Below are 17,198 nucleotides of genomic sequence, written 5' to 3'. Positions count from 1 at the left end.
AATATATTTTCCCTTAGCAACAGTGATAATCAGGTTTCACTGTGCTGATTTATCATTGGCAAGAGCCAGTTCTTAATTAAATTACTCTTTAAGTAATGTTGTAATAAGTAGAGCCTGTCAGGAATTTTTTGATGAAACACTTTTTTGTAGGAAAAATGTCCATTCATTAAACCAAAACTTTTTGCAGGAAGGGGTCAATTTTGACAAATTTCCTATGTCTACATGTTTGAAACAAAAAGTTCCATTTTTCAGTTTGAAATTTAAACTAATTTATAGTAAAATAATAAAAAAAATTAAAAGGTTAAAATCAAAATGATATATTTGGAAATTAATAAAATTAAACATTTTCACTGATGTGATCTGAGTTTTTTGGATTTTTGGTTTGTGAAAGTTTTGAGATTTTTGACTTCTCATCCCAATTCAAGTTGGGAATCATTTTTCAAAATTTCAAAAATTTTTGCAGGATGGAAAACTTTCTCACCCATCTCTAGGAATAAGAAAATGTATTTAACAGTCACAGAAAGGTCATATTGCAAAAACAGGTCTGATCAGTATTATTTTCCATAGTGCATTGCTGAAATGTAAAGTTGGAATGACCTGGCTTTTAATTGTTTTTTTTTGTTTGTTTGTTTGTTTGTTTGTTTAAAGATCATAGAAATCATAGAATCATAGAACTGGAAGTAGGGTGACCAGATATCCCGATTTTATAGGGACAGTCCCGATATTTGGAGCTTTTTCTTACAATAGGCACCGATTACCCCCGCCCCGTGTCCCGATTTTTCACACTTGCTATCTGGTCACCCTAACTGGAAGGGACCTCAAGAGGTCATCTAGTCCAGTCCCCTGCATTCAAGGCAGGACTAAGTATTAGCTAGACTATCCCTACAGGTGTTTGTCCAACCTTAAAAATCCCCAATGATATCCATATTCTGGTAATTTTAATTGGTAGTAGGGTTCCATTTTCATGCCTGTTCTGGTAAAATTGCATTTGTCCTTTTGAATTTCATCCTATTTACTTCAGACCATTTCTCCAGTTTGTCCACATCATTTTGAATTTTAATCCTATCCTCCAAAGCACTTGCAACCCCTCCCATCTTGGTATCATCCACAAACTTTGTACTTTCTATGCCATTATCTAAATCATTGATGGAGATATTGAACAGAACCGGACCCTGAACCGATCCCTGTGGGACCCCACTCATTATGCCCTTCCAGCATGATTGTGAACCACTGATAACTACTCTCTGGGAATGATATTCCAACCAGTCATGCATCCATCTTCTAGTAGCTCCATCTAGGTTGTATTTCCCTAGTTTGTTTATAAGACGGTCATGCGAGACAATATGAAAAGTCTTACTAAAGTCAAGATATACCATATCTACTGCTTTCCCCCCATCCACAAGACTTGTTACCCTGTCAAAGAAAGCTATAAGGTTGGTTTGACATAATTTGTTCTTGACAAATCCATGCTGACTGTTATTTATCACCTTATTTTCTTCTAGGTGTTTCCAAATTGATTGTTTAATTATTTGCTCCATTATCTTTTTCCAGGTACAGAAGTTAAGCTGACTGGTCTGTAATTCCCCGGGTTGTACTTATTTCCCTTTCTATAGATCGGCACTATATTTGCCCTTTTCCAGTCTTCTGGAATGTCTCCCATCTTCCATGACTTTTCAAAGATAATTACTAATGGCTCAGCTATCTCCTCAGTCAGCTTCTTGAGTATTCTAGGATGCATTTCATCAGGTCCTGATGATTTGAAGACATCTAACTTGTCTAAGTAATTTTTGACTTGTTCTTTCCCTGTTTTAGAGTCGGATCCTATCTCATTTTCACTGGCTTTCACTATGTTAGACATCCAATGGCCACCAACCTTGTTAGTGAAAACCAAAACAAAGAAGTCATTAAGCACCTCCGCCATTTCCACATTTTCTGTTATTGTCTTTCCCCCTTCATTGAGTAATGGGCCTACTCTGTCCTTGGTCTTCCTCTTGCTTCTAATGTATTTGTAGAATGTTTTCTTTTTTCCTTTTATGTCCCTAGTTTGTTTAATCTTGTTTTGTGCCTTGGCTTTTCTAATTTTGTCCCTACATACAGTACTTGTGTTATTTGTTTATATTTATCCTTTGTAATTTGACCGAGTTTCCACTTTTTGTAGGACTCTTTTTTGAGTTTTAGATCATTGAAGATCTCCTGGTTAAGCCAGGGTGGTCTCTTGCCATACTTTCTATCTTTCCTATGCAGTGGGATAGTTTGCTTTCGTGCCCTTAAAAATGTCTCTTTGAAAAACTGCCAACTGTTTTCAATTGTTTTCCCCCTTAGACTTGCTTCCCATGGGATTTTACCTACCAACTCCCTGAGTTTGCTAAAGTCTTCCTTCTTGAAATCCATTGTCTTTATTGTGCTGTTCTCCCTCCTACCATTCCTTAGAATCGTGAACTCTACCATTGCACTATCACTTTCACCCAAGTTGCCTTCCACTTTCAAATTCTCAACAGGTTCCTCCCTATTTGTCAAAATCAAATCTAGAACAGCCTCCCACCTAGTAGCTTTCTCCACCTTCTGAAATAAAAGAAGTCTCCAATACATTCTGAGAACTTGTTGGATAATCTGTGCCCTGCTGTTTTATTTTCCAAACAGATGTCTGGGTAGTTCCATTCCATAGCTCTGTTGCAGTCACATAGACAATGGCCACTCTCAGTAGCACTATGCTGATTTACACCAGCTGGGGATCTGGCCCATCACGTGTTCTCTAACACTCTCCATTTCAAAGGACAAGGGACTTGAGCCACAAAGAGACCGTAGGCTGAGCTGAGGAGGAAATGCCAAGGAGAGTGGAGGAGCCTAAGCTCCACCCTTCAAAGGGATTTATGCCAGAGGGAGGTGAATGGAAGGACAACAGTTGTGCCTGGTCCCTATGTGGGATAGAAGATAATGAGGTATCTTGTTCTCTCTCCCACATACCTTCCAAACCCATGTGGGGTGGGATATAATTTAGTGCATAATAATTCATTTTTTTCTTCTGTTGGCATGAACAATGTATTTGAAAAACTCATGACATGTCAGTCATCCCCTAGCAAAGCAATGTCCCTGCCTGCCTGGTCTTCTGCAGCTCAGCTACGCAGGGACAGAGTTCTACTGCTGTTTTTAAAATAAAGGACTTACCACCTCAAGGGAGTCAATTCCTTAACTCTGGCCTCAATCTTCCAGCCCATGCTGGATTTCACTGAGAGATTTTTCTCCACAATGATTGCAGGGTTGGGACTAAAGCATTCTGAAACAGAGAGCAAGATCCATGGCTGTACTCTGGCTGCTTCACACCATATCAGAGGCACACAAAGCAACTGGAATGTACCAGTTTATCTGATCCAGAATGTGCTAGTGACGTCTGAGAATCAGAGCACCCCTCCTATCATCTTACTTGCACACAAATATTGTAATCTTTTATAGGACATTTGTAGGATGTAAAAGTGTGTCTCAGGGGAGAGCTTATCACTCCCTGAGAGGAAACCAGAGCTATAGATTCTATTCAATAGTGGCTTACTCACAACTATGGAGTATTAATTTCACTGGTTGTCACTCAGCCAGCAGCACACACCTTGCTTGGTGATATCACAGGCTAGTTCTACTCTCACTGAAACCAAAGCAGATGAAATGAAACTTCAGCCTTTGTAAAGAAAAATGAGTAAAGGAACATTGTGCTTTTCTTCTCACTGCTTCCTCCTGCTCTGCACCAAATGTCTTGTGAACACCCTTTGGGACTGATAACACTTATCCATCAGTCTCTTGATTTCTGATGAATAATAATGAAATCACACCTCTGTGCTGATGAGTGGGAGGCTGAAAATACCTGGTTTGTTAACACTTGTTATCAGCTGATAAGGATATACCTGATGATCAGAATGAGTCAGAGCAGCAATAACCTGGGATTGTCAATACGGCCCAATCCCACTGAAAGCCATGGTTATTTCAGGTTGGGTCTCTCCATGCATTCAGTGCTACTTGTCATGTTCATCTGTAGGTGAGTTACTGCGCCAAGCTGATAAAGCTATTGGTTCTACCCAAACATGAGGTAACCCACTAATGCCATGGAGATCTGATGTTCTTCTACATGGTCCCCTGACCACCTCCCCATCTAACATGGATCAAGCGGGTAGGGCAAGGCTGGCAGAATTGCAAATATTTCCCTTTCACTCCTGGCCAACTTGTTCTGCAATGTAATTTTTCTAAGGTAGCTATGTCAGCAGTTCTGTGATTGTGGGACAACAAGTTGTCCTGGTGGTATCAAATGTGAAAAGAATTATTGAAAAAAGGCTACCTCAAAACTCTCTTTAAACACTCTTTAAAAATGTTCAAATCACCAGAGAATGGCACTGAAGAGAATGCCCTCTGTACAATGGCTTCTCCTCTGGGCAATGCCATATAGTTCACTTCTGGCTTGTTTCCATACAGTACCTTCTCCCTCACTGTCAGCTCATATACACCATCAACCGATGGCCATTCAGGTCAATAGGAGTCTTTACGACAGCCAGCACCAGCGAGGGTGACCAGACAGAAAATGTGAAAAATCAGGACGGGGGTGTGGGGTAATAGGTGCTTATATAAGAAAAAGACCCCAAAATTGGGACAGACCCTATAAAATCGGGACATCTGGTCACCCTAACACCAGCTAATAGCAGCCCACAAGGAGCAACACATGAGCTGGGAACATCCAGAACACGGTACCCCTCCAACCACTCCCCCTTCCTTCACTAGGCTCACTCTGTGTGCTGAGCCTAGGATATGGAGTGGTGTAGAAGACGGTTATTCCACCTCTGTGCCAGCTGAGAATACCTGCATAGCAAGAGAATTCCCGGTCTGATGAGATCAGACCGGAAACTCTCGTCCTCTTGGTCACATAGGTACTGTTGTTCTTGCAGAAACACAGGTATTCATACCCATAACAGCATTGACATAAATAGAACTCAGTCATTGGAATGTTCATGGAATGAAAAAAAGAGGCACAAATGTACCAAAATCAAATCACAAATGGTACTTTGCAAACACATTTGTGACTGCATCCTCCCATTATTTGACCATCTCTGTTACTCTGATACCTTCTCATCTCTCATGGGGTCTTTAACAACTGGTATGGACACTGGCAAAGACATTATTGCCAAGAAATATCTGCAGCCAAGTGTTAAATTGTGGATGAGATGAAATAGATGCCATTTCATTAGAAAGACTTCTTGATATTCAAACACCATACACCTTTTTTCCCTGCTTGATAGAGAGGCAGCTTGAGGGATGTTAAGAGGTGTTGCTATAGATGATTCACAATATGTTGGGTTACAGTTGGGAACCAACGTACAGTAGCTTTGTATGAGAGCATGTGTCAACTCTTCAATTTGCTTTTCACAGTTTTTTTGCTCAGTTGAAGCCTTATGTGAAAAGGAGTTGTTTGTGGGATTTTTCTCAGCATTGGCATAACTTTCTGCATAAATCACAAGCTGCTACTCTTTGCTCACACGCACACTTGCCATGAGCAACATCTGGTACCATCCAAATCTGCTTATCTCATTGCCAGCCAGTGAAATAAATATGGCACACTCCTTTGGCTTATTGTAAGAAACCACCAAAGAGAATAAAGCCACCGCGAGGTGGCCATATTTCTTTTTATTGCATTTTAAAAATTGCTATACCTGGTTAAGCTTTAGCTTTGTCTCTGGATCTCCAACAATGAAAGACATACCTGAATACCTAATACCTGAAAGACAGTGGATCTGATTGTCCCCCAGGCCCTGCACCTTGTGTTGCCGTTCACACCCATGAAAAGTGAGTGTGAAATCCTAACTTCCTGATTTTAGTCATACTTTGCACTAGCCTTGCACAGCTGTAAATAGAGACTCTAGATCAGTGGTGGGCAACCTGCGGCCCGCAGGCCGCACTCAGCCCATCAGGGTAATCTGCTGGTGCGTCACCAGACAGTTTGTTTACATTTGCACAGCCACCCGCAGCTCCCAGTGGTCGCAGTTCACCGTTCTCGGCCAATAGGAGCTGCGGGAAGTGGCGCTTAAAATCTGTCAGCCATGGGCTCCACTCCCGCAAACCATTCACAATCTGGCCCATGCTGTCTCTCAATTTGTTTCAATTTCCACCTGTTTGAATTTAATTTAATATATAAAATAAAGTACATTTCAAAACAAAACATTGTTTCAAAATGAAAAATCACACTTTCTGTTCCCAAAATGTCTGACATTTCTGTAACTGTGTTCCAATTTTTTTGAAGTAAAATTTCACCAAAATCAATAAATTTTCATGAAAAATGTTGGTTTTGTCAAAAACGGCATTTTCTTATGGAAAACTGTTTTGACAAAAAAAATAAAATTCCAACCGACTACTAACATCATTTGAAAAGGGGGAACCCTGTAAATGGTAAAGATAAAGATGCAGATTTGCAAAGGTATTTAGGTGCTCAAAGATGCTGACAGGCCCTTATCTACACCATTGGTGTCTAAACGCCTATATAAAACTGGCCCAAGTTCCGTTTAGAGCTAACTGGACCATTTGTGATGTATCTGTGGGCCAATCTCATTCTTCCCTTGCTTCTTACAGTGTGGGACAGGAAGCTCACTCCTATGTGGAAGAGCACCTAGAAGGTCAACATGCCAGGTTCAGAGTATGCTCAATGGGAATAGTTCATGGGGACATAGATTTAACATCTTTCCTTCTGCATATGAAAGGGCTGCCTCTGGTGCGACTCAAGAAATGATTGTTTCCCCTCACTCCAGAAAAATGCTTTCATTTTCATAAATATTTTTCTTTGAAAATGTAAAGATTTTTCTTAAAAAAGTAAAAAACCCAAAGCTGAAAATATTTCAGTTTTTGGCAACTGAAAAGCTTAAAATTTAAAACCAAAAATGTTCAGTTTTTTTTGGCTGCTAAAAATAAAAGAAAAATGTTGGGTTTTTGTTTATTGATGAAAACCTAAAATGGTTTGACAAAAACAGAATTTTGGGGGTGAAAATTTTCATTTTTGTTGAAAAGCCATGTGCCTTTGAAAAAAATGTTTTTGATGGAAAATGTCCGAATAGCTCCATCAGCCTCATCATGGCTCTCAGCTCTTCTCTGAGAATTCATGTGGTTGGAAACAGCAATGCTCATTGTGGCCCATGTTGGCTGTCCCCAGCCTTCCAGCCACAGCTTGGACTACACCCCCATGTTATATAGTCAAATGTTTTTTTCCTTGACTTGTTTTGCAGCAATGTTCCAGGCTGTGAGAGCCCTAATGATCGTGGGCATCGTCCTGGGTGCCATTGGCCTCCTTGTGTCCATTTTCGCCCTGAAATGCATTCGTATTGGCAATATGGAGGACTCCGCAAAAGCCAATATGACTCTGACCTCTGGCATCATGTTTATTGTGGCTGGTAAGTCATTGTGCTTTACATAATTTCTTCTATTATGTGCAAAGCTCAGCCAGCAGCTGAATTTAAGATTGAGGAAGTCTTTGTAAAACAAAAAAGCAAAAGGACAAATACAGTCAAGATGCACAGGGAACGAATGTTTCAGAATTGCAAACTGCAGTGCTACCAACTCTGGCAATATTTCTGTTGTTTTTATTAAGGCCTCAGCTCCGAGAGTCATGTAAATATATGAGAACCTCAGTTTTCAGTTGATAAAAAAGTAAGTTTCTAGCCTTCATGGAGATGGAAAACAGCACGAAAATGTGAACCCTAAAAGCTCAAAAAAATAGACAAATAAAAAGAGCCCAGAAATTACTTTTAAAGTTTCATGATTTTTAAGACAGTTTCATGATTTTTGAATACTTGGGATTGCCAATAAAATCCAGTCATGCTTGTCTTCCTCATGTGGGCAATCCCAGAGGTTCTAGTAACATGACTTGCATGAATAAATCAGCAGAATTTACCCCGTATTTGCATTAAGCAACCAACTATGAAAGTGGTGTTGCCTAAGGGAATTCCTTCATCACAGATTTACCCACAATCCATTGCAGGTGAGTAAAGAAATTGAGTCCATAGTCTCACTGAAGCATCATTCTGGAATGATTCAGCAGGATTGTTGTAAGAAAGGGTACGTCCAGACTACCCGCCGTATCGGCAGGTAGCGATAGATTTATTGAGGATCAATATATCGTGTCTCACTAAGACGCAATATATCGATCCCCGAATGCGCTCCCTGTTGACTCCGGAACTCCACCGTAGCGAGCGGCAGTAGTGGAGTCAATGGGGGAGCTGCGGCCATCGATCCCGTGCCGTGAGGACCCAAGATAAATCGATCTAAGATACTTCGACTTCAGCTACGCTATTCACGTAGCTGAAGTTGCATATCTTAGATCGATCCCCCCACCCCACCCCCAGTGTAGACCAGCCCAAAGACACGCGAAATAATTCTTCCACTTTACTCCATGCTGATAAGGCCTCAGCTGGAGTACTGTGTCCAATTCTGGGTCCCACATTTCAGGAAAGATGTGGACAAATTAGAGAAACTCCAGAGAGGAGCAACAAAAATGATTAAAGGTCTAGATAACATGACCTATGAGGGAAGATTGAAAAAACTGGGTTTGTTTAGTCTGGAGAAGAAAAGACTGAGAAGGGGCACGATAACAATTTTCAGGTACATAAAAGGTTGTTACAAGGAGGAGGGAGAAAAATTTTTCTCTTTAACCTCTGAGGATAGAACAAGAAGCAATGAGGTTAAATTGCAGCAAGGGTGATTTAGATTGGACATTAGGAAAAACTTCCTAACTGTCAGGGTAGTTAAACACTGGAACAAATTGCTCAGGAAGGTTGTGGAATCTCCATTATTGGAGGTTTTTAAGAACACGTTAGACAAAAACCTGTCAGGAATGGTCTAGTTATTATTTAGTCCTGCCTTGAATGCAGAGGATAGGTAGGACTAGATGACCTATTGAGATCTCTTCCAAGCCTTCACATCTATCATTCTATGAAGGCCTGATTTCTGCAATGCTTACTCAGATTGAGCACTTATTCAGGCAGATTGTCCCAGTGACCTCAAATAAAACAGTTCAAGCATGTACAATATACACTGTTTGGATGAAAGAAAGGGCTTCGTATAATGTGGCTTCCTTTTTGCATTTAAAATACATATAATTTTACCCACTGACTTCACAGGGAGCAGAGTTAGGCCAACAGTGAAAGTCTGTGCAAATCCCACCCATATATTCTACATTTATGAAATCACTGAAAGACAATGAATGGAAGAGTTATCTATCTAAAATACAGGCAAGGACCCAGCTATCATGTGGCATATTAGAGCTGGTGAGCAAAGTCGAAAGGAAGGATTGTCCAATGGTTAGATCTAGCCTAGCCTTCAGGAGACCTGGCTTTGATTCCTTGCTGTGCTATAGACTTGCTATGTGACCTCAAGTAACTCTCTGTAAAATGGAGATTATTGCACTTCCCAAAGTCACCAGGCACTAGGTGGATAAATGCATTAAAGACTGTGACATGCCCAGATACTAGGCTAATGAGAGTAATTTGATACCTAAGATGGAAACACCACTGATTTCTGTGGTCCTGGCTCCTCAAGCTCTCCCACTCATGCCATCAATAAAGTATTACTTACATTTTTATTTGGGTATTAAAACCCATTTGATTTCCACAGCCCCCAAATTTTCAGTTGTCAGCATGCTGGAAATAGAGGGTCTTGTAGGGTAGCCAGAGGCTATGGCAGCTGGATAAAGGATAGGTGGGGCTTTTGGAAGGTGTCAGAGTCAGTGTTGCTGGTTGGCAAGCAGGGGACTTTTGAGGACTTTGGTAATGTGATGAGTTTGAGTTTTTTCCTTCCTGCTTTGGGGCAGGGATATCTGTGACTTCAGATTTGCAAGAGGGATGTTTGGATTCCGCGTTAACAGCCCCAGAAAACTTTCATAGCTGCTATTTGCACCCTTTTCCAATATCCCAATGATTGTGAAAAGATTTTTTTCTCCATGAAAAATTTAATGACAATGAAAATTCTTTCTTTGAAGTTTTTCATTGAAAAACTGAAATCTCAAAAACAGAAAAAAAGGTGGTTTTCAGCAATCAGAATTTACATGTCTCAAAATGGTTTTCCACTGAGAAAAGGTTGAACAGAAAAAATCTACCAGCTCTACTAGAGAAGGTTTTTTTGGGGTAGGGGAAGGGGAAGGCTGGGTTGTAATGAATGCTTTGATTCTGGAGCACTCCATTGTGGAGCAGTTTACATGGAAACCTGACAATTCTTGGTCTCAATGCTACTGCCATTGTATAACTTGTGCAAAGTGATTGCAATTGGAGTGGTAGGTAGCACTTTACTCCCATTTTTTCAGAGATCTGAATGACTCCCTGACATATAAGGCAGTGAGGAATCTTGCTCCCAGTCCCACATTCTCTCTGTTCCCAGGTCTATGTGCTATTGCCGGAGTGTCAGTATTTGCCAACATGCTAGTCACAAACTTCTGGATGTCAACAGCCAATATGTACCAAGGATCGATGCAGACCATCCAGACAAGGTAACCTTCTCCTCTTGTGAAGAGCAGTCATTGCGAGATCGGTATAGCTCAGGAGTAGAATGTTAGCATTGGCATGCAGTAGCCACAGCTGCCCCAGAATCAACAAGCATGTAGTGATGGTATCTAGTCTGTGTTTTCAGATCAATTCTGATGCTATGGCTAGATGGATTTATCAGGCCAGATCTTTAGCTATGATGAGTGCACAGTATAGCTTTAAACCATCCTGGGGGTCCCGTGTTATCAGGTCTACTCTATCCAAAGCCAGTTTCCCAAGCACATAGCCTTCTGTAACTTGTACCAGCTGCTAATGGTCCCCAGAGGCTATTACAGCAGCTGGGGACAGGGCTGCCCAGTGATGTCATTTTTCTAGTATGTCTGTAGGGAAGGGGGTATGATGTAGAAGTAACTATAGTGGTGATACACTACTTGATTATTCCCCTGCATGGAGTGGGATTGGGGAGGGGTGGAGGTCCTGCTTTAAGATCTGATCCAAAGTCCAGTGTAGTTAATGGTAGTCTGTCAATTGCCTTCAGTGGGCACTTTGAAGACTGAAATGAATAAACAAGCAACCAGAACAATGTAACTGAGTGATGTCCATGTTCACGTAGCCAAACCAAAGGAGTAGGGAGAACGCATCCGTCCCCTCTACAACATGGACGACACTTGTGTGGCTGGGGTGGGATATAGTCACTCTCATTCCTGTTGGGACAGAGGGAAATCTGAAGGTAAAAACTAAGAAAGACCTCTGCTAAGAAAGACCAACATGGTAGAAGAGAGGTCCTGCTCCAGGAGAGAATTCTGTATGTTAAAGACACTTCAAAACAAATTGCATGGAGAGTTCCTGCACCCCCACAGCATTACGGGCCCTTTGTCTTTTTATTTTGTAGGTATACTTTTGGTTCAGCCTTATTCGTTGGCTGGGTTGCTGGGGGCTTGTCCCTGGTAGGAGGCGTTATGATGTGCATTGCCTGCAGGGGACTGGTACCAGAAGAAACCAAGTAAGTCCCTATGCTTCTAAATTGGAAGCTTTGCTTGTAGTGAAATAGTGTTTGATTGTGCACTAGGAAGTGATGGACACTCTTCTGCGGGGTTCAATATTTTAAGGCACATCACAGATCTCTAGCTTAGATTACCCTGGCAAGCACTGGATGTGCAAAACATATATAGCCCATGGACCAGATGCACAGTAGCTGCAATCATATGGCACACCCAGGTTACGAAGGATATAATGATTAGAGCTTGGCAATTTTTTTTCAGAGAATAGTAATTTGACTGAAAAATGTATTTTGGGGCGCAGACTATATGCAAATTCAGGCTAAATTTTGGCATAGTTTGGCCAAAAAATGATTTTTTTTAAGTAAAAATATTTCTTTTTGATTTTTTTGTTTTGAAACTTTTTGTTTCATTTTGAAATTTGGCCACTTTTTAAAATAAACAAAAACAAACAACAGTGAAAAACAGCCAAAAAGATCCCAAATGAAAAACCAAAAAGCATTCATAATGGGTTCACAAAAATTAATTTTCTCAAGTTTTTCAATTCAGTGAAACATTTAGAAAAAGATTGGTTTGGATTTGAATTGAACCAAATAGGCGGGAGGCAAGGGGGAGGGATTTTTCATTTTGGCCCTGTAACTCCAATTATTTTGAACTCAATTATTTGCTCAGCTGTAATCATGTCATCTGTGGGCCCCCTAAGAATACAGACTACTTACTTGTATAGTGTTGTTTACTTACATGAGTCTCATGATATTGTTTCTCTTCCCTGACTGGATGATATATATGTCAGCAAGGTATGACTTGCGATTTTTACAATCAAACATACAATTCAAAATGTGCACTATGTTGGTTAGCTAACTTTGTTACATAAATTACAGCATGAGTTGCAAATTGTATAACTTGTCATAGAATCTCGGAAGCCAAAGGAGCTAGGACAATTTACACTAGATGCAAATCTGTCCCTGCATGTTTCATTGTTACATTTTCAGTCTGCAATTCAAACAATCTGCAGGCCAGGAATTATTCGGGAAGAAACTGAAAGAAGCATTTCAAATAACAAATTTAAAGGAGATAATTTTGCAATCTGTTTATGGACATTTGGCACTCATTTTTGTCAGGGCCTCCAAGTGATACTATAATACAAATAATAGGAATTAATATAGTGCTTAATCAGTTGCATTAAATCCAGGAACTCACGGGAATAAAGTTCAGAGGGGAGTGGATATTGGAGGTTGTCACAGAGTCTGCATTGCTGACATTGTATTTTATTTCTCTTTCAGTTACAAGGCAGTCTCCTACAATGCATCAGGACGGAATATCTCCTACAAGACTGCGCCATATAAGGCTGGTACTGGCTATGAATCTGAAGCCAAAAGTAAAAAAGTCTCAGCATACGATGACACCGTTCGTAGCGATGACGGGAAACGCTCATACCCTTCAAAATATGACTATGTCTAGAAGTCCTTCAGGGGTCAAAGATACACTATTGTTCTATAACACTTTGCAGTCCAAAAACAAACCAAAAAGAGTGCTCAAACAAGAGGCATATGGGCCTGTACATAGGTTCACTCTTTCTTATTTTGTTTGGTTTACTGTGGTGAGGTGTGGGGCATTTTCATTGGTTGCTAATGTGACCTTGATTTGACTTTGTACTGGTGTCCCCAGTATGATGAGGTCCATAAAACAAGCAGCGCGTTCTTCTAGTTGTTCTCATCCTTAAAAGAGATGGTTAGTATTTCAAATACAGCTTATGAAAGCCAAAAGCGTGGTTCTCCCATGCACCATTTTGTTTCTTTTAATTGATTTACATTTCTATTTAATAACAGAACACAGCTGGTGTTTGCAATCCCATGTAAATCAATCATGATCATGTTTGTGTTTGTGACTAAAAACTAAATAGCACTGAGAGCAGGCATGAAAGGCCTTTGAAAGTCAGATTGCTAAACCCAAATGTCTGTGCTGACTAGTAACAAAAGGCAATTGTCTCCAAAAACGCTGGTGGCCAATCTTAATTACAGAGCAGTATGTAAAAACAGCACCACACCACTACATTCCTCATCTCCCCATTCAATTTCACGCAAGGTATAGAGAGTTGCCTCTTGTTTTTTTCAGATCCCGGAGACCTTAACGTAACCTCTAGTTACGGTCAGATAAAGTGACAGTGCTTTGCTTAAACGATAGTGTATCTTTGCCCTAGCTTTGTAACCCAGCCTTGCCACAGCAGGTTAAAGAGATGAAAAATCATTGCCTTTTGTGTTATATGCTGTGTGCTTTAATGAAATTCCAATGGCCTTTCTTTAAGCATAGTGAGCATAGCTCGGCAGATCCCACATTTGTGCTTGGTCATCACTTGTACCCAGACACTTCCTTCCCTGGTACTGTAATGTATTATATAATGCTGATTTGGTGTGATATTTAATTTGATTTACCTTACTTAGACATTCGATGTAACCTGTGATACCAAAGTGTATTTATTTCCTCTGATCCCATCGGGGAATATACATAATCCATTGTTATTCCTAGGCATGGTATTTTCTGTGATAGCTGAGAACCTTTGTGCACAACTGGTATTTCTGCAGATGTCATCTTTAATGAAGCCAGGCGAATTTCTCATTTAGAATTAATTAGAGTCACATTTGGAGCAGGAATCCCATGGAGCATTAGATGTGTAACTCTCTTCACTGACATTACAGCTTCCTTGTATTAATTCTTCCCATACTGATTTGAATATTAACCCCTTAAAGGGTCACTATCATCTTCTCAGTGGTCAATTTGACAATACAATCTGCTTGAGTCATCAAGGCCAAGAGCACAGAAAAGAGACCTCGCTCAGTCCAGAGGATGGGAAGCATCATCTGTCACCTGAGCAAGTCTGACTCAAGGGATATCTTTGATGGGTCTCTGAACAGTGACTCCTTGGCAGAGTGAGGATCCTTCTCATGAGGGGCTTTGATGGTTTAAAGGGATAAGCAAAAGAGGGATCCTAGAAGCCCTTCCCTCCCAAGCAGCCATTTTGATAGCTATCTGTGATGGGATTTTGCTCTCGTTCTTGGTAACAGTCTGAGTTCTATGTATCCACTAGCTTGTGAACTCAACTGAAATGGAACAGAAATGAAGGCAGAAGATTTCCCCAACAATTTGATCCTTTTAATGTCTGGAGATATTGACAGCATCACCTTTCAACACACACTGATTGTGTGTCTATTAAACTCCTAAGCACAGTATATCATGAATCTCCGTACTCACACTGCGTGTAGTCCACACACATATGTGCACATGGCCCATCACAAGACTGAAGCCCCGCAGTGAGCCCATGTTGGATAGGTCCCCAGGGGGAGTGGTTATGCACCCCATGTGTATCTCCACACTAGCTCCAAATAGGAGAGTGTGTAAAGGGAGTTTGGAGGTGGGTCAGGGTGGAGCCACAAGAATTCAGAAGCCCAGAAAGGATGCACCATTTGTGGAAGGGCATCAGCAGCACAGGCGCTGTGGTGAAGCCACAAGGCTCAGTGGAGACGAACTGCATCCCCTAATCCTAATGCAGAACCCTAAACAAAGCCTTATTGTACTGCGTTGGGGTGGGAGTACGTGAAAGTCACCAATTAAGTACAAAGAATGCTCACTTCCTTAAACCCAGAACCACAGAAGGTATAAATCTGCATAGCAATATTGTATTCAAGGGAGATATGCTGATTTACACCACTGGAGGTTTGGGAGCATTATTTTTACAGGCCCATTTAGTTACATGGCACTAAGATGTTTGCTATTTTTTTTTTTTTTAACTAATGTGTTTGTTACTTTGAAGACTAGATTTTCATACAGCTCTGATACATACTTTGCTTTTGTGTCTGTGTTTTGCATGCTGGAAATATTGTGCTCCATTATGTTTTTGTTACTTGAATATTAAAGAAAGTGACTTTAAGTTTGAAAAGTGTTAGTTGATTTATTTGGCTTTTGTTTTGTCATTCCCTGAAGCTAGGTAAACAGGAGCCATTAATTTCCCTGCATTACTAGATTCATTCCAGCTTTGAACTCCTCAAGCTCTGAGGGGTGTGATCTGCAAAAGAGGGAAAAATGGGTCTTGTTTTTTGCCTCTTCTAGGTGTATAAAGAAGAACTAGAAGGGGTTTTGTTGTTGGGTTTTCAAAGTTTCTTTCCTGCCTGTTGTTACATTGGAAATTCAGTTTTATATGGAGGGTTGCTTTGAGCTCCAATAATATGTTCTCCAATATGTGCTCCATACAGAACGCTGCATATGGATCTGTAATGATAAATCAGGAATCTACACCTGCACTTTTAAGAGTTAAGTGAATCAGAGCATCAGATCCAATGACTACATTTTGCCCAACAAACTCAAAGAACTCTCATATTACTTTTGCAAGAAATTTAGAAGATCTATTGCTGCCTGTTACCAGGAAATCTAGCCATGCTGGGCGCCTCTTATTAAAAAGCAAATAAGTCACATATTAGCAGATGGCTGCTTTTACTGTGTAAACACAGAGAACCTGCAACGGCAAAGCACAAAAAAGGTTTCTTCTGATAACGGAGGTTCAGATGGCTGCTAGTTTTCACCACAAGTCTGGTTCACGTGCTCATTATGTGAAAGTGCAAAAGGTATTTTGGGTTTGCTTGTCATTTCCTGTTGGGCAGCTAAAGAGTCTAATCCTATACAACTGGAAAGTACAACCTGCGATCTCCAAGAGATTGGGTGGATCTTTCAGCCAGTTGTACTGTTACTGACATGGTTCATCATCATATGAATATGAGAAACAACCTAGCTCAGACTTCATTTACCTTTAATGAACGGTTAAAAATATATTCTGGTACACTAATAGAAAATCCAACAGATGCTACTGTAACCCACTGGTGAGTATATGTTATGGGCTCCTCTGTGGCCAATCTGCAGAGGATATGAGTGTATTACAGCCCAAACTAGCAATTGCTGACTCTTTAGCTTTACCTACAACAGCTCATGCTTTTATCTGTGGAGATTCCCAGTTCAGGCCCTAGTGTGTCCGTCAAGATGGCAGAAGTCACTTTATCACAACGCCACAGGGTTGAGTCAGCACTGCAAACCAATGGATTTACCCCAGCATAGAACTGAAGTAGCGTAGTGGTGAATTAGGCCTCTGGTCTCCAAACCGCACCAGATCAAACAGTTGGGAAAAAATACCAATGACCAGCTGACTGTGAAAAATCCCTGAATCACAGAAAATGTAGGTCCTGATCCTGCAAACCCTTATGCACGGTTTTAACCAAACCCATGTGAATAGGGCCATTGAACTCAGTGAGTCTACTTGCAGCAGTAAAGTTAAATATCTTTGCAGGATTGGGCCATAGTCAGTTCAGGCTCTGCCCCTGACTTGCACTCAATAGCCATTCAAGGAAAGGGATCATTAGAAAAACAAATACTTCTGAATACTTCATTGTGCTTTGAATGGGACAAAAATTGCTGGTATGCTCCCACTTCTGCTGCTAGATTCCATCAGAAGAGAACTTGAAAAGACTGGAACTGTTTAGTTTAGATAGCAGTCAGATAAGTGGTGGCATGACAGAGGTACATAAAATAATGAGGAATGGAATATAATAAAGGCATGGAATAATCACACGAATAAATTTTTGACCATACAAGAACAAAGGGTAACCCAATTAATTACAAGACAACACACTGAAATGTAGTAAGTATTTTTTACACAACACAGTTAGTTTGA

The 17,198-nt window shown here is 40.6% G+C and overlaps 1 protein-coding gene across 2 annotated transcripts in view; it reads left to right on the top strand.

Moving 5' to 3' along the window:
• The window catches only part of CLDN18 (claudin 18), a 39,472-nt gene extending 24,112 nt beyond the window's left edge, over positions 1 to 15,360 (top strand). For both annotated transcript variants that reach the window (XM_034781901.1, XM_034781900.1), the window contains exons 2-5: positions 7,242 to 7,406; positions 10,384 to 10,492; positions 11,380 to 11,490; positions 12,769 to 15,360. In XM_034781901.1, coding sequence (XP_034637792.1) covers positions 7,242 to 7,406; positions 10,384 to 10,492; positions 11,380 to 11,490; positions 12,769 to 12,946 — 563 coding nt within the window. In that variant the 3' untranslated portion in view covers positions 12,947 to 15,360. The remainder of the gene's footprint in view (positions 1 to 7,241; positions 7,407 to 10,383; positions 10,493 to 11,379; positions 11,491 to 12,768) is intronic.
• Positions 15,361 to 17,198: the final 1,838 nt, after the last annotated feature.

The sequence above is a fragment of the Trachemys scripta genome, chromosome 9 (genome assembly GCF_013100865.1).
Source record: "Trachemys scripta elegans isolate TJP31775 chromosome 9, CAS_Tse_1.0, whole genome shotgun sequence".
In the NCBI taxonomy this organism is placed as follows: domain Eukaryota; kingdom Metazoa; phylum Chordata; order Testudines; family Emydidae; genus Trachemys; species Trachemys scripta.
This window is presented reverse-complemented; position numbering and strand designations above follow the sequence as displayed.